At 50.9% G+C, this 21,379-nt stretch overlaps 2 protein-coding genes across 3 annotated transcripts in view; one reads left to right on the top strand and one right to left on the bottom strand.

Moving 5' to 3' along the window:
• LOC147646318 (maestro heat-like repeat-containing protein family member 7) overlaps positions 1-21,379 on the bottom strand; it is a 253,483-nt gene that overhangs the window by 117,076 nt on the left and 115,028 nt on the right. The gene's annotated exons all lie outside the window — the stretch shown is intronic.
• LOC147646319 (maestro heat-like repeat-containing protein family member 7) overlaps positions 11,232-21,379 on the top strand; it is a 114,350-nt gene continuing 104,202 nt past the window's right edge. Inside the window, exons 1-5 of the mRNA XM_086873621.1 lie at positions 11,232-11,366; positions 11,616-11,803; positions 11,893-12,030; positions 12,309-12,423; positions 12,596-12,691. Coding sequence (XP_086729747.1) covers positions 11,232-11,366; positions 11,616-11,803; positions 11,893-12,030; positions 12,309-12,423; positions 12,596-12,691 — 672 coding nt within the window. The remainder of the gene's footprint in view (positions 11,367-11,615; positions 11,804-11,892; positions 12,031-12,308; positions 12,424-12,595; positions 12,692-21,379) is intronic.

Here is a 21,379-nt window from a genome sequence, read left to right as displayed (position 1 = left end):
GCAGCCCCTGTCCACCAGAGCAGGGCTTGGCCTATGGTTTTTGTTCCAATAAAGAGATGGAGATTTCACCTCAGTGTCTGGCTGGTACCACCAGCAAAGCCCTCATGCACCAGCCCCTGCTGAGCTCCATGTCCAGGAGCAGCCGGGTGTGCCCACAGTGTGGACAGGCAGGAGCCAGGCAGGGGCTGCCATGACCAGTGGTGGGGCCACGAGGGGCTGGGGGAGCCCATGCTGAGCGTCCCTGGGCTGTGAGGGCACATTTCCTTCAGTGGCATCACCTGGGCCTGCACCTCATGAGGCACCCAGGGCTAATTTGGGCTCTCTACTAAGGTGTGCAGGGATCCCCCATGAGGTGTGCAGTGGGGTGAAATTGAGAGGGTTTTTTCCTCTTCTCAGCACAGCAAAGGGGACACTCTTGGCTGAGGTTTTGCAGAGCTGGGAGGAAGCCTCTTGCGAGCCCTTGGGCCCGGCCTGTGGGCACAGCGGGCAGGCAGAGCCCATCCCTTGAGGCCAGTCCGGGCTGCTCGGGCCGGGCCGGGCCGGGCCAGGTGAGGGCCCCGGCAGGGAAGGGCCGTGGCCGTGGGCTCTGATGAGGCTGCCGAGCTTCACCCTGGCCCTGTGCTGCAGCCAAACACACATTTACAGCCACAGCCATTCTCTGGGGCACAGGAGGCCCCCAGGGCTAGAACTGAGGCCATGACTTCTCACCCTGAAGGGAGGCTGGCTCTCTTGGTTTGGAGGGCACAGCTTAGATCCCAGTTCCTTTTGTAAACCTGCTGGGGAAGTGTGGAGGGGCAGAGAGTTCCAACCCTTCTCATTGGGAAGTGTGGCTGATGCTGTGGGGTTTTTCAATTTTTTGCCCTCTGAATTTGTGTCCTGGAAGAGGGTTAAGTTTGCTTGCTCTCACAAAGGCCCTTTTCTTCTTGGTGCTCAGTGGGACTGCAATGCAGCCGGGGTTGAAGGAGGATCTGCAGCCGCTCGGGCCATGATTGTGGGACACCGTGTGGGACCTGCTGCTTTTGGCTGTGCTTTGTGGTGCTGCTGGTTCAGGCCTTTTACAGTAACTGGCTTCAGTTCGTTCATCTTGTCACCATGGCTGGGAATAAATCTCTTGAACACCCCTGTAGTATTAAGAGGCAGGCATTACTTTCTTGAAGTGCTGCATACACAGACCATGGGGATCACAGGGCCTTCTTGGTGGGGTCTTCAGGGAGCCTGGTGGTCATTGAGGGAGGAAGCTGATTCTACTGGACAAAAGAGGGTTTTCCATGTGTGGAAAAGAATAACCTCTCACTTCTCCATCCCTTTCTGTACAAAGTTATACAGGCAAGTGCATTCAAATATCTCTATCTGCCATGTCAAACTATGTTTCTTTCTATAACTATCTGTCTATCTATCTATCTATCTATCTATCTATCTATCTACCTACCTACCTACCTTACTAATCTATTTCTATGCATGAGGTTTTGTTTATTTATAAATTATGACACTTCTATTGAGAGCTGGAAAATGATACCATCCATGCTTGATATAGCAAAGCTTAGGTTTAGGAACACACATGAACTGTGATTTCTTTCTTGCTAGACATATGCTGGCTTGTTTAGATTGACTTTGAACTGATATCCTGCAAAGCTGGAAAATGCCTGGTGGCCATTGCTGTGATATCCTTAAAAATCCTTTTTTCATTTTTATTTTTTTCTTTTGTGCTGGTTGGTAAATACCTTTCTTCCTTGAGCTGTGTGCTGGCAATACTGGAGGTAGAAAATAACATAATACTGCATTTTTTGGATACTTGATAGCTGTCCTGTGAAATTTTATTGTAGTATGTTCTGTCTAATACCCACTCAGAATTAAATCAGCTGGTCAGCTACTGAGCACAACTTACTGCACAGCTGCAGCTCATGTTTCCACAGTGCAAGTGGCTTTTTCTTCTTCTGTACGTGTATCAAACACAACCAAGTGCAAGGCTGCTGACAGAGGAAAGAGCCTTGTTTAGTGGAGCCTGGACTTTGGGAAGGTGGTAGCTGTTAGATCAACACCCAGCAAACTGCCTAAATTCCTTTTTGTGACTGCTGTCTGGTGACTTTGGCCTGGCTTCTTGAGGAGGTTCAATTTTCATTTAGAAATGGCACGAGAACACTCCGTGTGCTCCCGTGGAGCCAGGGCTGTCCCAGGACACATGGAGCTGGGACAAACGGCACATTGATTTTCATCTCAAGAAGCCACCTGAGCTCCTCATGGCAGCAACCCCACGCACTGCTAATGGATCCATTACAATTAACTCAGCACACAGCTTGGAACTTGAAGCTCTGACATACGGAGCTTGTTCAGTTCTGCCATGGAGGAATGGAGTTTGAAAACAAAGAGGTTTAGCAAGGAGATCCACGCACAGCTAAACTCTTTGTACTCTAGCAAAGGAAGTCTTAGGATGCAAAACCTCACCCATCCTCTGGTTTTACCCCTCCATTGAGCCAAATTCTTGGTCTTCATTCCTGTGTCAGTAGGAAAATATGACAGGGAAGTGGAGATTTTCCTTGGCTTCTTCAGCTGGCCAGCTTGTAACCTCATCCTCTGCCACAAACAGGAACAGACAAACTGGGATTTTGTTATGAAACTTACTTGGTGTTTGATTTTACCCAGAAGTAACTGAGATTCACTGAAATATTTACAAGCCATAAATGATGGATTTTTTGTGGTTGCTAGAATCTTTCCGATTTTACAACTTTTCTGCTGCACGAGAACCTGGCACTTGCAGAACTCTTGCCCCATGCACTTCTCTAGTGCTTCTTGCAGAGAAGTGCTTTGGGATTAATCAGGATGAGTGCCACATTCACGTGTGGTTTATGGAGCCCACAGGACAGGGAATTGTCTTTGCTGAGGGCACTGGCTGTCATTCCAACACCTGCATCACTTTTTCTACAGTAATCCTTGTGAGAAAGGTTGTTCTTTGCCATAGAGATTTTTAGTCCACATTTTTTATCTCAAACAGCCAAAACTTTTCCATCTCACAGGTTTCTGATGCTGATTTTTCCATTCCAGTCTGTTGTTGGCCTTGTCAGGAAAATTCATCTACAAACACCAGAGGTTTATGTCTAAAAAGGAGACAGAGGAGTCCTTTTACTTGATTTGAATAAAGGGAGAGGCCATGGGCCATTCTCCTGGGGTCTCTCAAATTTTTGGAGGACACAGCCTCCTTTTTATCCGAATTTCCCAGCCACGTCCCTGTCTCTTTCCCCACTGGCTGAGGTACTTGAGAGGTCCAGACTCCCCGGACTGCCTGATACCCAAGATTCCCCTCTAATGTATAACCCTCCTTCTTCATTTTTAATTCTTATGGAATTTATGGTTTTCCCCCATTGTTTCTTTCATCTTTCAATATCAAATTTCATTTATCAGCAAACTTACAGTTTGTTTGTAAAGGCAAATATCTTTCTTCCATTCATCAATCAGAGGAATCCTTCCCATTGTTTCTTTTATCTCTCAGTGCTAGTTTTATTTACCAGCAGACCCACAGCTTGTTTCTAAAGACAAATCTCTCATTCCTCTCAACCTCTCTTTTTAAAAAAAATTTCTTACTAATTGTCTTTACAAACTTTAGTTATCATTGCCTTTATTTCCTATTCCTCGATTTTTTTTTTGTTTTGCAATTATTTGCAGTGACATCAATTTCTGTCCTTTTGTAGCTATTCCTGGATTAGTAGCTATGGCTACTACCTGCATCCTTTTTAGCACACGTTTAAGAAATTGTACTAAGCAAGGGATCATGCATGCTAAAAAGATTAGAGTTGCTACAGCACAAGAAAAGCATTTCTTAAACCCACAGTTTACTAGATAACCACGAAAACATATCTTATTCTCATTCTTTCCATGTTTGGACTGATACATGAGTTAACTTTCCTATTGCTTTTGTAATTTGTTTCACCACCTTTTAGCTATCATTTAATTTGCCCCACTCTCCCTTCTTCTGCTGACAGTGTTTGCATTTCTAAGCTCTCACACGAAGCTTCTACCTGCAGTTCCATTTAAATCTGTTTTGTTGGATCTGGACCAGAACCTATTACAAAGGATTTGAGTTTTGTTTCAGTGTTGCTACTTCTACTGATCATCACGGACAACACGTGTCCTGCTTATGGAATTGTTTTGGGGGCAGCTTAAAAATAAGGGCTCCAAAAAACCTTCTCTTTCCCCTCTGCTTTATAGCCTTCAAAATCTTTTTGGTAATTATGGAAGGAACACCTTGCTTAGCTGCTGGTGGTGAACTTAACAAACATTTGATTCTATTTGCCTTGATATCTGAAACAATTATAAGGAGGGAAGCTGGGGGTCTAACACTCTGAACCTAAAGTCTAGTCAGAAATGCTTTTTCCCACGTATGTGCTTCTTGTTCTATTTAGACAATAAATGCTTTTTTCAGAAGAATGAAGCCACCATAGACTTCGTTCTTCATCTCAAAATCTTGTTTATTATGGACTTAACTCGTTGTTTAGGTTTGACTGTGCTGGGCAGCCACGGCCAGTCTTCAGATCTTCCTGGCCTTCCACAGACTTCACAATTTTTCAGGTAAAAGGATTTGCTACTTCTTCTCTTATGGTTAAAAATTACTTTTCTACTTTTGGTTTCAACTTCAAGTGGCTGACAATATCAAGGTAAGATTATTAAGGCAGACATTTTAATGGTGTAATTTAATTTCCTAACTTAACTTTTACTTTCATGTTGTCTTTACACGACCTGTAGAGGCGAGTGAAGGCACAGAAAGAGCTTTAACATAAAGAAAACAATGACAGTGAGGATTGGCCTCTAATGACTGGAGATTTGAGAGAAGGGATGCCCACACAAACTATTTCAGCAGCCAGGCTGTGGGAGGCACACGGGGCTTCCCCTGATGTTGATGGCCTGGCTACTGCTCCAGTCCCCTCTTGTGGAGCATCAGTGGCAGCCTGCCGAGCTTCTCCTCTAGCTGAGATGTCTGAATTTCTGGGGCCTTAGAGACCTTGACTCGAGAGGGATGGCTCTACCCGTGTTCAGCTCTCCTGACGGCTGTTTCTGTGCTCAGCAACACTTGCACAGGTCTACACTACTTTGCTGCTGCTGCTGCTGCTTCTCTCTACTCCTTCACTAGGACTCAATCTCCTGGCTGGATGTTGTGAACAGCAAAGTCTAAAGGCAGGCTCTGTGCTAGCTGAGCTTCTTGTCAAAGAGCTTTTACAAGAGACACTATCCAGGCTACATATTGTTTCCAATAGATATCCTTTATCCCTACCCCCAGGTAATTCTCAAGGCTGAGGATTACCAGGATAAGGAATTCTAAACATCAGTTCAAAGGGAGATAATTGAGTATCCCCACTGGGTCTGGCCCTTCTTCTTGCCCAAGCCAGTGGCAAGAGCTGGCATCTTAGTTTCTATCACCAGCTTCAGAAGGTGTTTCTTTATTTCCCCATTCATCTTTTCATCTCAGCCAGAACTCTGGGGGTGCCAGGGGCTATGGAGGTTCCATTGGATCCTTAAAGCAGTCAAAACTCTGAGACATAAACTTTGAAGAATTTAAGAATTTAGAGAAGCCGAGGCCTTCATTAGAAAGAAGCCTTGCTAAATCTAAACAAAATAAATAGATGGGCCTTGCTAAAATTAAAGGGAGCTAGAGAAACTTTGCTAAAATTAGAGGTTAATCGTTGGCTAATAACTAATTGTCTGTCAACTCTATGCTTGTTCAGCTGGGCTTATAATGAGAAGCAATGAATCTGGTAAGGAACTTGAAGAACAGAAGAGAATTGCAAATCAGAAACTCCTGGAAGACATGAAACTAGGAGCCCAGCCAAGGGTCCATTTGTCACTTTGCATTGAAAAGGTAGAAAGGTCAGAAGGAGGAAGAGCCATATCCCTTCCCTCCCTTCTCTCACCCCTCCTCATAAAAGGACCACCAACTCATTTCAAGGAACAAACTACGCATGCTTAATTGCTTTTTTCCTAATTAGCATAGGAAGCAGAGTGTGGGTGGCAACGGGGTTATGAATATGCATTTGTGTTCCATATTTCTGGAAATAAAAAGCCTGTATTCACCAGTATTCGGGGCCGTGTGTATTAAGGGTTGATCTGACACATCGGCCCAGCGCTGCTAATAATCATACACTTTTTAACCCTAAACCAGTTCAAGAGTCTTTGTCTGTCTCAGTTGGATAGTGATACTAGATCATATCCATATTTTAGTAAATCAGTCTTAGAATGCAGCCAAAAATTGCATGTGTAAAAAGGAAAAGAACTGGTAGGTTTGGGAAGATGAGGATGGATTTTGTTAACAGCACATTGGAAACAGCACCAAGAGAAGGAACAATTGTTTTTGGAATGCTCCCATGTGAAGGTACAGCAGGTTTTAGTCTTGAGCTCAGGTTTGTTTGTCCAAGTGAAACAACAACAACAACGGTGATGATGATGATAATGATAATAATAATGATAATAATAGTAATAATGATAATAATGATAATAATAATAATCAATAATATATATTTATATCCAAAATTAAAAATTGATAATGTGCAATAATGTTGACAATACTAATTTGTGAGCTTAGGTTGCTCACTGTAACACTAAATACCCTACAAAAAAGGACTAGCAAAGGCCCAAATGTCAATGGTAAATTTTGTGAATTGTATACACAGAATAAAGGAGGAAGGGGTGAAGTTGGCTGTTTTTATATGGTTTGCTGATGCTGTGATGTGGAATGCTTTGTCTGTTCCTGGGAAAAATACAGTGATTAAAACTGCTGGGTTTTTCATGTACCACACTATCCAAAAATGGCAGGATTGGTTCCATGGCTGAAGAGGCTGTTAATAGAGCAGTTGATAAAATGAGGAGATGGGAACCTGTCCCGGTGGAGAACCCATCTCCCAGATGGGCTCCATGCCCTTAACAATGGGCCCACTGGGAAATGGAAACCCCTGGGTGTGCACGGCTGCACCCAATTTGCAAACACAGCCATGGACAGTGAGACTTGGACTGCCTGGGAAATTGTTCTGGCTGTGATGGCCCCTGCCAGGGCCACCCCAGAGGCTGCAGGGCTGGACCTTCATGCACTGGAATTCATTAGGAGAAATCAGAAGCAAATGACAGTTTACAATACAAGAATAAGAATTCAGATTCCTCCAGGACACTTTGGTTTGATAACTTCTCACTGGAGCTTGGCGTTGCAAAGGGTTCATGTCACGGGAGGAGGAATTGATGCAGATTATCAAGGAGAAATTGAAGTAAGTCTGTTAAACAATAGTGAACAAGATTTGGTTTTCCACCACAATGCAGGGCAATACAGTTATCAATATTGCAGTTTTAAAAAAAATTGTAAAAAAAGGACATCCACCTGAAATCACCTCCATTTGTGGAGATAAAAGGTATGGATCCAGCAGTCCTAATAAAGGACTAATAAAGTCCTAATAAAGGCTGATGTGACCCTGAGGGACTTCCACACCAATACCAGACAGGAGCCTGGCTGTCCCTCAGGGACTGGGACCCAGCACCTCTCCAGCCGAAGGGAAAAGGACCCCAGCAAGCCTTGTTAGCCACAGACAGCGCGGTAAAGCTGAACAGCAAAGGACCTTGGGGACATTATTCTGGAATTCAAAAAATGCCAGCTCCATGGACAACAGAAGTATTGTTCCTAACGTGAATGAGGGTGAGGAAAAAGAATGAGTAAGCTTGTGATGGTAAAGCACAGAAATCCTTTCACATTGTGGCCTCCAACTAGAACAGGGCTTGGTTTCTCCGGAAGGGAAATCTCAGACAATCCTGTAAAACTGATAATTGCATTCCTGTGTTCCACAGCACAGTTTTCTGTCAGTGTCCCTGCACTGGATCCGTTACGAGTCAGAGCCCATTGACAGAGTTTTGGCCACCCCACAGGGTGAGCCCTCCGAGGGAACCCCATTCCTCCCAACCTGAGCTGAGAACATACCCAGCAATTAGTTACATTGAGTATTTTGGCTACTTTGATCTTTAAATTTTCAAAATAATTTTGATGACTAATGCCTTGATTAAACTTCAGAGGTGTTTCTGGCAAACAAAGATCCTGGCTGACTCTCAAGATACAACTTACAGGTGTTGGGGGTTAGGTGTCATTTATTTTCTATTTAGTTCTGGCTTGCCTGTGGAATTTTTACTCATGACTTGCAGGGAAAACTTAATTGCGGGTACCTGGTGGGTGCTTGAGGAAAGATAAAGAATTTGGCTGGGCCCAGGGGGGGAAGGGGGCAGGAAAAGGGGAGGGTGGGGACAGTTTGGTGGCTTCTTCAGCTTCGGAGAAGAACACTTTGGGTGCAGAGCTGTTGTGGTGGGGAGAAGGGAATTTCGCCATCACCCAGATGGAGCTGCTGCTTCTTCTCCTTCTTCCCTCTTCGTTGGTGGCCTCGCACCCCCTGTCCTGCCGGGACGTGTGGCAGTGCCAGCCACCGCCACGGAGCTGCTGATCCACCTCAGCCACTGGCCCGGGATCTCAGCTCATCCCTGCTGTTCCCAGCTGAGTGTTCCTCAGAGCCCTGCAGGAGCACCAGCACTGACTGCCAACCCGAGGGGGTTTGTGAAACAAAGCCTCTCCTCCATCCTTTCCCGTCTCAGCCCAGAAAGCTGTCACGGGGTCCCTGGCTCTGTTTTCTTGCTAACGCTGTAGTTATTGTTGTTTGTTTGCCTGGTTATAAATATTAGTAAAGAACTGTTATTCCTATCCCCAGATCTCTGCCTGAGAGCCCCTTGATTTCAAGGTTATCATAATTCGGAGGGAGGGGGTCTACATTTTTCATTCCAAGGGAGGCTCCTGCCCTCCCTAGCAGACACCTGTCTCTCAACACTGAGACATTTCCATGAGTAAATTTTACAAAGTTTTCAATAAAATTCTTATTGATAAATTTGCCTCCATTTCATTTCTAACAAGCTGTTCCTAAAGATCCCGTCAGGCTGTCTTAGACACTTTGGGCAAGGGATTCCTTCCAAGCTGGGCCACTTGGGGGGGGATGGGGGCGGCCCCAGGGCGGAGGGCAGGGTGTGCAAGGCCCCTTTGTGACACGCTGCAGCACGGTCACCGTGGGATGGTGGCAACGGGAGCAGATGTCAAAGGGCCCTTTGTGACACGTGCTGACATAGGAGCTGGCGGTGACAGGGCCACGCCACAGTGCTCGGTGCACGCGACGGGTCAGGACGCGCCAGAGCGGTGCTGTGAGGAGCCCCCGCACAGCGCACTCCTTTGTGTCGGACCTGGAGCTTTTCTGAAGCACTATTACTACAGGTGACCTCGAGGCCAGACCACAGGTCTTGCTGACCTGTGGCCTTGCTGAGCCTTCCTTCTTAAGGTTCTCTTGAGGGCAGACCGTGGGACTTGGTGACCCGGAGCTTTTCCGACGTGTCGCCCATCCCTGCAGTCTCTGCCCTTGAGACCAGACCACAATCCCTGTTGAGGAGCCTCCTGTCCTTGTGGCAGGAGCCCTCAAGACCCAAGTGCAGGACTCGCTGTCTTGCAATCTTGCCAGGACTTGAGTCTTGCAGGTGCCTTCCAGGCACGACTGCAGGACTTGCTGACTCTGAGCTTTTCTGAGCCATCTCTCCTGCAAGAAGCCATAAATCCAGTCACTGCCATGGAGCAGAGACCCCCAAGAGTGCCCAAGTTGGCCTGGCTTGAGGAGCAGGAAGAAGAAGGCTCTGGAGCTGTCCTGGCACAGGAGTCTGAAGAGGTGCAGGACTTCCAGGCACCACAGGAGGGTGAGTTGCAGAGCTCGGCCTTAGGGCTAGTGCCTGTTGCCAGCTTGGCCCCATCCCATTACATGCCATGCCATCCCCTGGTGCTGTTCCTATGGAAAGGATTGGAGAGTCTGGAAGAAGATAGGGAGCAGCGACCCCCAAGAGTGCCCAAGCTGGCCTGGGTGGAGGAGGAGGAGGAGGAGGTCGAGGAAGAAGGCCCTGGAGCTGCCCCAGCACCAGAGACCGAAGAGGTGCAGCAGTTGCAGCCGCTGGAGGAGGGTGAGTGGCAGAGCTGGGCCACAGGGCTGGTGCCTGCGGCCATCTTGGCCCCATCCCATCCCATTGCATCCCATCTCATCCCATCCCACACTGTCCTGTGGAGACACACCCATGGACAGCACAAAAAAGGGGCTGGGGCTGCCCCCGCAGCAGTGGCCGTGCTGCATCCCCTGGGGCATCCCGGGACTGTCCCTGCCTGGGGAACGCAGGGCTGGGCTGTACTCTCCCACCTCTCCCGCAGCCCCTCAGCTCTGGCTGCTCTTTGCCAGATGCAGCCATGGATGGCACACAAGAGCAGGACACCGCCCGTGGCCGCTTCCGCAGAGCAGCGCAGGTACCTGCAGCCATCCCCACCAGCGCTGGGCCTGCTGGCACTGCTCAGCCCAGCACCGCACTTGGAGCACTCCATGCAACTTCCCTGCCTTCCTGCCCTTCTCCTACAGTTTCTTTACCAATTCATCACGAGAATTGGCAAGGAAGACACCAGACCTACGGACACTGAGGTCAAAGCATCCTCAGAGGTCTTGGTAGAACAGAGCAGCGCTGCCCAGCTGGATCTGCTTGTAGAGACGGCTCTTTTCAATCCAGAGCAAGTAAGCAGCCTGTGGCCAGCCTTTGATCCTCCAGCAATTGCTTGGCTTTCCCAAGCCACGCCTGCTGCTCACTTGAAGCTTTTGAGGCCATGGCAGTGGGCTGGAAGAGAAGCACTTGTCTGGGGAAGAAGCTGGGCACATTGCTGACTCCCTCTGCTAGCATTCCAAGTCTCCCTGTGCCTTCTCCAGGTGCCCGGCGTGGTGAGGTACATCCACCAGTGGCTCATGGCCAATGAGGCTGCTGAGCACAGGATGGACTGGGCCCTGATGCAAGTGGCCGAGGCAGAGCCCGATGATGTGGCCATCACTCTCCTGCGGGTGGCCCCAACGTGTGACAGGTATGGGGCCCAGCTGCCCCGAGGCCTCAGGGCTCCCCAGCCCATCACCCTGTACAGCCCGGCCCAGGGCTGTGAGCAACACAGACTTGCAGGGCCCTCTGGCTGCTCCCTTTGCCAGCCCTGCTACAAAGACGAGCCTGCTGCCGTGCTGCCAGCCTGCCCCTCAGGGGCCTGTCCCCACAGGGCTGGGCTGCCTGGCTGCTGCTGCTGCTCAGGGCCAGTGGGCACAGGCAGAGCTGGCGGCCAGCTCAGCTCCCCGCTGCTGCCCAGCCCACGGTGCTGTGTCTGACCCCGCAGAGCTGCTATGGCCATGTGGACGACCATCTTGCTCTCGCCCTGGATTTCAGAGGAAGTGACACCGCTCCTCATCAATGTGGTGGGGAGCTGGCCGCAGAAAAACCTGGGCACCTCTGATGGGGACAAGACGGCTGTCTTTTCCCTGACTGTGAGTTTCTGGAGCTGGCCTTTGCTCACCGCAAGGCCGGACGCCTCTCCAGCAGCTCTGTTACCTCCTTCCCCCACTGCATCTCCCTGCTTCAGGCACTGGCCACAAACCTGGCCTAGGGGCAGCTTCAGGGCCACCAGGCCCGTTGCTCCCCCTGCGTCTCCCCCGGCCTCTCCCTGCCACGCTCAGGCCCTGCCACACGGACGCCCCGGCACTGAGCGCTGTCTCGGGCTGCTTTGTCCTCTGCAGGCAACTCTGGTGATGTGGAAGATCCTCCAGGGGCCCTGTTGCCCACAGATCCTCACAGTCTATTTCCCCCGCCTCTTTGTGCATCTGCTCTTCCAAACGTACTTCAGTACTTTGTATATGACAGAAGACGTCCATACCTTCTGGAAGGAATGCCAGGAGCAACACGGCCTCTCCACCAGCCCCAACAGGTGCTCCATGCCACTCCTCTTGTCCCTGCCACTTCCCCAGCCTCAGAGCCAGCGCTCCCAGCGTCACCTGGGCTTTGCTGTGCACACAGGTTTGCAGTGCAGACCCTGAAGGCCCTGCTCTGCAGTCTCCACTTGGAGCATGTGGTGGTGGCAATGGAACGCAAGCGTGGCTGGGACACGCTGCTCTGTGCTGACACCCACCACTATGCCGTGGGTCTGCTGGCCAGGTGAGTCCCCCTTCTCCCCACTGCCTCTGACATTTGTGCCCCATGACCAGGATGCCCCCCACAGTCCCCGTGGCCATGGGCCTGAGGGCCTCGTCACCGAGGGATGGCCAAGGAGACTGCAAAAGGCTGTGAGAGGAGGGTGCCCAGGAGCAGCCACATCTCAAGGGCCCAAATACCCTCACAGGGTGCTGGGGCAATAGGACAACTGTGTCCATCAGTCCTGGGAGAGGTTTTTCACGCCCTTGCTGAGACTCTTTCTGCCATTTTCTGCCTTCCAGGGTAATGCGCCGTGCATCCGCCCACTTGTGTAAAGGCATCTTAAGCTACCTGCTTGAGGTGCTCAGCAAACCGTTGCCACACTGGGATGTCTCTGCCATGGCATTCCTTGTGGAGGTGAGCCTGATGGCCAGCACTACCTCGCTCAGCTCCCTGCCAGCCCTGTCCCCTGCCATAGCCACAGCTGCCTGGGACAGCACCCGTGCCCTGTGCTGCTACCTGGGCCCAGCCCTACGCACTTCCAGGCTCCTGCTGGCCGGCTCCCCTCTCACTGCCCTGTGCCTTTCAGCTCCTAGATTGCCTGGACTTGAGTGACTGTGGTGACAGCCTAATGGAGATCTTGTATAAGTACCTGTGGTACAATTCCACAGAGATGCATCACCAGGTGCTCAGGGCTCTCCTCCTGCTAAAGGACCATCCCTCCATGGTGAGAAGGGGGCAGCAGCTGAAGCCGTGTGGGCAGCATGAGGCTGGGCAATGCTGTCCCTTGGCCTTGGCTGGCCGTTGCCTTGGGCGCTGAGGCAGCTCCTCGCAGCTCTCCTGTCTCCTGCTTCAGCTGCCCGAGTGCTTTGGGACAGCCCTTTGGCCTCTGGGCCCTGCGGCAGCTGCCCGGGCTTTCACACACTTGTGTTCTGCACAGGCCGAAAGAATTCAGAGCCTGACAGGAAGACTAGTGCACCTCCTGTGGGACCTGGACAGTGACGTGGCCAGGATGAGCATTGCTCTCCTGAGCCATATTTTCACAGATGAAGACACCCCAATATCCTGGCGCAGGGCCCTGCAGCTGGCTGAGCCGCTCCTGAAACTCCTGGAAAATGTAAGGCTCTGTGCCCCAGCCACGGCCACTGCCTGCTGCCCGGACACTTTGTGCCCTGTGCATTTGCAGGCCTGCGCCAATGTGGGCCACAAGAAGCCAATGATGAGGTCATTTTTCCTTCCTTCCTTTCATACAGCCCCATAGCCAGGTGCAGCTGCTCTCCATGTTTCTCCTTCGAAGAGTGATGTCTTCAGCAGAAGAAGAAGGAAGAAAGCCCCTGAAGGAACGAGTGTACCAGAGCCTGCTCCCACTCTTTTTCCACTGCCAAGATGAGAATCGGCATGTGGCAGAGGTGAGGACTCCTGGGCTGCTGCTGCGCCTTGGCAGGGGGCTCAGCTGCCTCCTGCCCTGACGCAGGCTTGCAGGCTGCAGCCTCCTCCAGCCCTTGGCACTGGGACACTCCTGTGCCCTGCCTTGTGGGGCCATTTGCGGCTCTCTGCTGCTCCCCAGGCCTCTCGGACAACGCTCCTTCGCGCGGCTCACTTCCTGAAGAGGCCAGACCTGGAAAAAGCTGTCAGAAAGGAGAAGCTGTGGAAGTTTGCCAGGCTCGTGGTAAGGACGGCTGGAAGTCCCAGTCTCAGACTAGAGAAGCCCCCTGGCCCCGGTGCTCAGTGTGTGGGGCAGGCAGCTGTGCCCCTGCCCACTGCTGCACCCGGGGGCCGCACGGCTTCTTCTCCAGCCCCCTGTGGCCCCGAGCCGGGTGCCGATGGAGCCCCGGCCCAGCGGGGCTGCGGGCCGGGCCGGCACCGCGGCTCCCCGGGCAGCAGCCGGCCCTCTGCCCCCTCCAGAGCCCGGCGCCAGCGGCTGCTGGCCGGGCCTCAGGGCTGGCCGGGCACGGGAGGGCGCGACTGGCCGCAGGCAGCAGCGCCCGGCCGAAGGGCAGAGCCCGCGCCAACCCTTCCCTCCTGCCGCTCTCTCCAGCTGGCCGACCACAGGATCCCCTTGGCCGAGCACCTGCGCCGGGCCCTGCAGTACCTGCAGGACCCACAGGAGACCCTGCGAGCGGCGGCCATCAGGGTCATCGGTGAGTCCCGAGCCCGGGCTCCCTCCCCGCCCCGCCGCAGCTCGGCCCCAGCCCCGGCTGCTGCCCCGGCAGCGGCACCCGGGCCCGGCGCCCTGGATTCCCGGCTGTCCTCGGGGCTGCTGCTGCCGGCCTCTGGCAGCCGTGCCCTTGGGCTGAGTCAGGATGCGGCAAGGGCCCGGGCTGAGCCCTGCCGAGGCAGGAGGCCGTGTGGCCACAGGGCTGGCAGCGCCGCTGGCAGAGAGCTGTGCTGCTGGGACCCTGACAGGCTCTGTGTTCTCAGGGATGGCCGGGGAGCAGCTGAGGGGGCAGCAGGCAGAGCTCCAGGTGTTGTGCAGAGGTGAGCCAGGGCAGCGGGCTGACAGTGTTGGCTGTCGGGGGCAGCTGCAAGCCCTGGCCAAGCTGTGGAGGGCTCTGCTCCCTGTCCCGGTGAGGGACGGCGTGGGCAGAGCACAGTGAGATTTCAGGGCCACGTGGGGCATTTGTGGCCAGCAGCTTCGGGCTGACCCCCTTGGTCCCTGCTCCCTCCTGGCCAAGGCAAGAGCCGGCTGGCATGGCCCTGGCAGGGGGCTCTCGCTGGGCCCCCACAGCTCTGGGGTGTGACCGTGGCTCTGTTCGTCTCTCTTGCAGCCCTCGAACGCCTGACGGAGGACAGAAGCGGTGCCGTGTCAGACCTGGCACTTGAGACACTGTATGTCCTCCGGGCCATCCAGAGTGCCCGTTACTCCATTCTCCAGAGGATGGAAGACCAAATCCTCAGGGCATGGAGGACACGGCCTCGTCTGTCAGGCTTGGGCTGGCTGCGCTGCTGGAGATGTGCTCAGCGCTGATTTGGGACGTTCTGTTTGCTGGGGCCACCTGGGCCAGCCAGGAGTTTTTATTTCATAAGGATTGTTTTCTTCTATTTTTTTCTTTTTAGTATGTAAATAATATAGGATATGTTAGGGCTGAGAGGCTCTATCTTCTGGGGCCACATGGGCCATCTGTTATATTTTTTTTCATAGAGATTATTCTTTTCTTCGTTTCGTTTCCATCTAGTATGTAAATAATATAGGATATGTTATAAACCACAAGAGTCCCAAGACCTTTCTTTTGCTGCCCAGGTTGTGTGGGGCATAGGGGAAGAGAGGGAAAAGGGTTCTTGTGCTCAGCAACCTGCCAAGGCGTGCAGTGTGCAGGGGAAATGGCCAGAAGCCCCTTGGCCTTTGGTGGTTGTGCTGAAGCCACAAGCCCTGTGGCAGGCAGGAAGCGCCATCTGTGTCCTGCTGCCCGTGTGTTGCTGCCGTGATGGCTGAGGAGCTGCTGGAGCTCCTGTGGGGCTGCGGCGCTGCTGCCGGGCCAGGCTGGGGGAGCCCCTGAGGGCACGGGGTGCTGGGAGGCCGTGAGGGGATGAGGGGCTGCGGAGGCCCAGACGGGACAAGGCAGTGGGAAGGCACGAGGGGGATGTGTGAGGGAGTGGGTGGCAGGAGGTTCCAAGGGGACAGAAGGCCCTGGAGGAGCCGGGGTGGTGGGAAGCCCTGAGGAATTGGGTGTCAGAGGCCATAAGCAGCCCCCGGGCAGCCGCCTGGTCCCTTACACCTGGCTGCTCCGGTGCTGCCCCAAAATGTCCCCGAGGCCTGCAGCAGAAGGCCTGGAGGCTGGGACACCACCCCAGCGGGAGGGTGGGGACAGCCCGAGGTGCCCAGGCTGGACTGGCTGGGGACATGGAGGGCAGGGGCGAGCTGCCAGGCCACGGCCACTGGGTGCCTCCAGGAAGGGGCAGTGGGCAGAGGCAGGGCTGGCGGCCAGCCCGGGCCGTCACGGCTGCCCATGCCACGCTGCTGTGACCGAGGCCCCCCTGACACAGAGCTCGGGGCCCACAGAGCTGCTGCCACCATGGGGAGGGTGGCGATGTCTCCTCTGGCAGGGCTGCCCAGTGGCTGCTGCCCAAGCGGCTCTGGAGCCCACAGAAACAGCAGCAGAGTGTGCCCAGGAACAGCAGCAGCCCCAACGTCGGCACCTGCGCACTGAGGCGTCCGCAGCAGCCGGGTGCCAAACAGGGGGAGGCTGTGGGCACAATTGCCTTTGCTTTGGCAAAAGGCTTCAGCAGAGTTGGCCACAATGGCTTTCTCTTCACTTGCAGCCTCACAGCAACGCTTGCCAGCTTCAGCTGCAGCCTGTGCCCGTGACTGACTTGGATGGCCGTGCTTGAGGGCGAGCTCGCCTTCCACACTCAGGTGCCCCAAAGCAGAGGCACTGGCACCATCCTGAGAAAGAGAGAGAGAGAGAGAGAGAGAGAGTCTGATGGGGCAGCTGCCCTCCCTCTCATCTGTCCAGGCACCTTAAAGACACATGAAACCAAATCCTGGACTTGCTTGGAACAAAGGAAGAAGCAGCATGTGCTGAAAAAAAGCAGGGACTTACACGGCTCAGTTTTGCTCTGCACTTGGGCAATCCCAGAATCCCTGAGCACTTGGTGTTGCAAAGTAGCATCAACATCATGCAGTCTCCAACCACCCTGCCATGGGCACAGGTGGTGTGCAGGCACAGGTGTCACTAGAATTGGGAGAACACTTTTCCTTGTTGACCTTTTCCTCTCCTGGATTTCAAGCAAAGATGAAAACATCATCTGGTGAATGACAGGTGAATAGTGTAGGTCACAGAACTAGGAGTAGGAGTCTCCAGTGGCCCATGGTGTGTCCATTCAACCATTGTTAGATTGTCCAGTTGGAGCTCAGCGCGGTGCAGCCCGGGCACAGGCACCAGGCTGGTCCATTTCAGCATCCCAAAGCCTTGGTGGCTCCCTGTGCACCCATTGTCTCCTGAATCCATTCTTGAACTCCCAGTTACTGCTGTGCCAGACATGAGAACACAGGAACAGCTTGTTTGGCTCATTCTTGCCTTTGCTGCTCCCGCCTAAAGGAATCATCAGGACTATATGCTGATGGAATGGGATCGCCGAACAGCAGGGACTTTGTCTGTAGAGTCTAAAACTAAAACCTTGTCTGACTGTTCAGACACTCTAAAATCCAGGGTGAGAATGACAGCTTTGGTATGGAAGAATCCTAGAAATCTTGACTTGTGATTTTTCTAGTCAAGGATTTGAATGCCAATGTGGAAACTACCAAAATATTCAAACTTGTTTTCATTGGCAACCCCTTTGAAATGGCATCAGCAGAGCTCCAGGGGACAGGGTATGACAGTGGGGACAGTACTTGGCAGCTCATGGCTTCAGATGTGGGAGGTAAATATTTTGCCTAGGTACACATTGAAGTTCAAGTTTTCCCATGGTTTGGATTGACTGGTCATTGCAGGTAACTTTAATCAATGCAAAAGGATGTAAAAGCACCGTTCCTGGAGAATGTGCACTAGGGAGGAAATAGGGAGAAAACCTTGAACACAGCCAGCAGGCTCTGGAAAAATTTATAAAAATTAAAATTAAAAATAGATGTAGCTTTGTGACTGTTCAGACAGGACTCTTTGTGTCTGGAGGTGATCGTAAAACATTTTAAAATCTTAGGAAATTCGGGAACTCAGAAAGAAAGTTAGGCTTGGCAAGCCCTGGGAAAAGTAGGCCCGGGGAAATGTTAGGCCTTGTGCTTGCTAAAGATCATGTGAAACTGCACCTGTGTAATCAATATATGATAAATGATAGAATTGTTAGATGTGATTAGATATAATTATTGTTTAAAGAACATGAGGAACAATGTTAGGGGGCTGGGGTGGGATCACGAGAAATCCATGCTTGGGTAAAAACAATGCATACAATGGAACAATGTAAGTTTAATAATTAATATCTAAGTTGTATAACGATAGAGTATAAAACATGTTCAACTCAAAACCAAGATGGGTCAGATTTGGGTCTGTGTACCCCTGACACCCAGAGCTCTTCAATAAAGTACCTGCATATAATCATTGTGTGATGATGTGTGTTCCTGAACTCTAACATTTTGGTGACCCAGATGGGACCTTGTGAGTGCTGCTGAGCGAGCTGGCGACCCGATCCTGCTCCAGCCGGCACCGAGGGATTCTCGGGGAGCCCATCGGCCGCGACCGTCTGCGCTGCTCACAGCGTCCCCAGGAGAAGAGGTAAGGTGCTTTCACTTTGGTTTGGGTGCCTGCCAATAAGACGCAGCAAAAGCTGCGCTTGGTTGGGCTAAAGGAATTCCTGTTGGGATTGCCTGGGCGCCGTCTGTCAGACGACTGCGAAAGCGTCGCAGGTTTGGCATTTGTGGTGTATTGTAGTTGTGACATGGAGAAGCTTAAAGGGGTTTTGGGCAGCAATGCTCTCATAGCAGGTACTTCTCCTTTGGGGTGCTTATTAGCACACTGGAAACAAGGTCACTTTGGGGAAGAATTACATAAGGCTGAATTGATTTTGGTGAGATCTCCCCATGGAAAAAGACCCCTGTGACACTGTCTCATCTGTTGGTAGCTATAACCTCTCTCTTTCTTTACTTTGTTTTCTTTCTCCTCTCTCACTCCCTCTCCTCTATCACATAACCCTTGTTATCACTAAAATAAATGTACATTATTGCTGTTGTGATTTCAACTGAAATCCCTTGTGTCCTTTTTGCCCTCTGAGATCAAAGAAACTTCTCGCGACTCCCACTGGCGTTAGCGAATCGTGACATTTAAACTGGAGTCACGGGCAGGATTTCTGACAGACAGAAGGGGCTGCAGGTTTGTTGTGCAGTCTGTATTAGGGGAAAGATGTTATGCTCCAGCCGCACCCAGCCCGACACTCCCAAGAGAGTGAGCGGTGTCTAGAAAGCAAGGGGGGCAACTCAAATTTCCCACAAACTGCACACGCCGAGGTGAAAAGCACCCCACACTCACTTGAGGGCTCTGTCTGCAGAATTTCACAAATGATCTCTTAGTGCAAAAGGGTGGGAATGTTTTTGTTGTTGTTGTGTGTATGAATTTTGAGTGCTTGGTGTAGCGAAGAGACAATCAGAATTTTAAACTGAAAGAGTGCCACCCGAGCATATTTGGTCTTTTTACCCACACAGGGAAGCAAAAAGCAGTGTGTGTGTGTGTGTGTGTGTGTGTGTGTGTGTAATTGAAGTTTATACCTCCCTGTAGTGGTTTTCCCTTTGTAAAAATGACTGAAAAGGGCAGTGCAGAAGTTAAAGCTGCATTTTATGCTCTGTTAGCAAAACACAATGCCAGACCTGCTCCAAGAGGGGAAAAGTGGGCCCTTAGTTCCTGGTTTAATTTGGAAAATGTGATTGATAGAGTGTGTTCTTTACAAGATGAAAAAAAATTTAAACTGGGCAAAAATCAAACTCTACTCTGCTCAGTTTTGGGAGCTTGTTTTACAGCAGCTCTAGAAACTGGCTTTAAGCAAAGAAGTGAGGAAAGAACTAGAATAGACTCCCTCCAGAACCTAGTTGAAATTTTGCAAAAACAATTCAATGAAGAAAAGAGTAAGATCCATCTCTTGCGAGCAGCCCTCCAGGATGAAAATTCAAAAATGCTTACTTGCTAAAAGAAACAGAAGAGGGGGAAACCCCTGTCCTGAATCAAATTTACCCTCCAAAAGAGCTAATTCATTCCAGTAGAAATGATGGATCTGTAAAAATGGCAGAAGAAAAATCAGAGAAAGCAAAGGTGTTAAATGCATTGGCTCTCTTAAGGAAAACCCAGACAAGAGAAAAGAAATCTCTCACTGCCAGTATTGGTGGTCACTGGAGATAAAGAAGGGGGTCCCCAGCAAGGTAATAGATGGCTTCTCACTTCAAAGTTGAGTGAAGTTGTTTCTAATTGGCACTGTCCCAAGTTCATTGTATGGAATGCCCCATTGGATAACCCAGCACAGCTCCACAGGCTCTGGGCTGTGAGCCAAAGCCGTCTCCTTCTCAGCTTCTGGGAGTGGAGCCCAAAGAGCCTCAGAATCAGGGAAACTGGGAACTCTGCCTCTCATGGGTGAGCAGAGAGGCAGAGGTTGCTTTTATTTCAAATGCTCACGAGAAATAACAAAACTGGAGACATACTGATTACAGCAATAGTGTGTAGAGAATATTTGAACAGAAGGTGGGCATGATATTTTAGTAAAGGCCTGTCTGCACAAACCAGCTTTTGGTATAAGTTGTGATATTAAAGGCTCATGTTCTTGAAACTTTCCTGAAGCAGAGAGAATGAAGCAAAACAACATCCTTGCGTGTAAGAGCAAAAATGTAAACCTGTGTGGATTAACCAAGAGTAACTTGCTTAGCTCGGGAACCCTGTAAAACCCTATAAAAGTGTGCTGAAGATAGAAATAAATGGTGTTCTCCATACTTCTGTGAAGACTAGGCTGAATAGTCTGAGCGGTTTCTCAATAATAGTGGGTCCTATACATCCACTTTTTACTTTTGTAGTTAACACTGGAGCCCAAATTTCTGTGTTGACCAATAAAGACTAGTGCAGGATTTGAGAGCAATATATGGAATAACTAAAGATATTTACCCAGTGGTAGCTAATCCTTGCACATTGTTAACATCTATAAAAGAGAAATAGAAATGGTTTACTGGTTGATTTAAAAGATGCCTTTTTCTGCACACCCCTTGACAAAAAAAGTAGGAAACTGTTTGTCTTTGAGTGGGAAAGTCCAGAAAATAGAAGGAAAACTCAGCTCACCTGAACACGACTCCCACAAGGATACAAGAACAGTCCAACCCTATTTGGAAGGCAGCTGGGGAAGGAGCTGGAGATTTGGACTGAGAACAGGCAAGTACTGAGAAAACAATACCTGCTGTTACAGTATGTTGAGGATATACTGATAGCTACAGAAGAGAAAACAACCTGCATAAAGGTACCAATTGAAATTTGAAATCAGCTGGGAATGGGAGGATATAAGGAGTTGAAAGAAAAGGCACAAATTGCCTGGCAGAGTGTGATTTCCCTGGGATGTGAAATCTCACACGGGCAATGTAAGCTGGGTACTAATTGTATTCAAGCTATTTGTGCTATTCCAGAACCCCAGAACGTGCATGAGCTGCGAGTCTTCCTTGGGATGACAGGGTGGTGCTGCCTGTGGATCATGGACTATGGACTAATTGCAAAAGCCCTGGATGGGGCCCAGAAGACGCAGCCATTTACCTGGGGCAGAGCACAGAAGGAGGCCTTCCTCAAACTGAAGGAGGCATTGACAACTGCTCCGGCGTTCGGATTGCCAGGTTTGTCCAAAGATTTCCAGCTGTTTGTGCATGAAAGACTACACCTAGCACTGGGAGTGCTGAGCCAAGGTTTGGGAAGCTGGGAAAGGCCGGTAG

This window comes from Cyanistes caeruleus, unplaced genomic scaffold, assembly GCF_971803275.1.
Source record: "Cyanistes caeruleus unplaced genomic scaffold, bCyaCae1.hap1.1 HAP1_SCAFFOLD_101, whole genome shotgun sequence".
NCBI classification, from domain to species: Eukaryota; Metazoa; Chordata; class Aves; order Passeriformes; family Paridae; genus Cyanistes; species Cyanistes caeruleus.
Note: the sequence above shows the minus strand (reverse complement) of the source record. Positions and strands in the feature narration are given on the sequence as shown.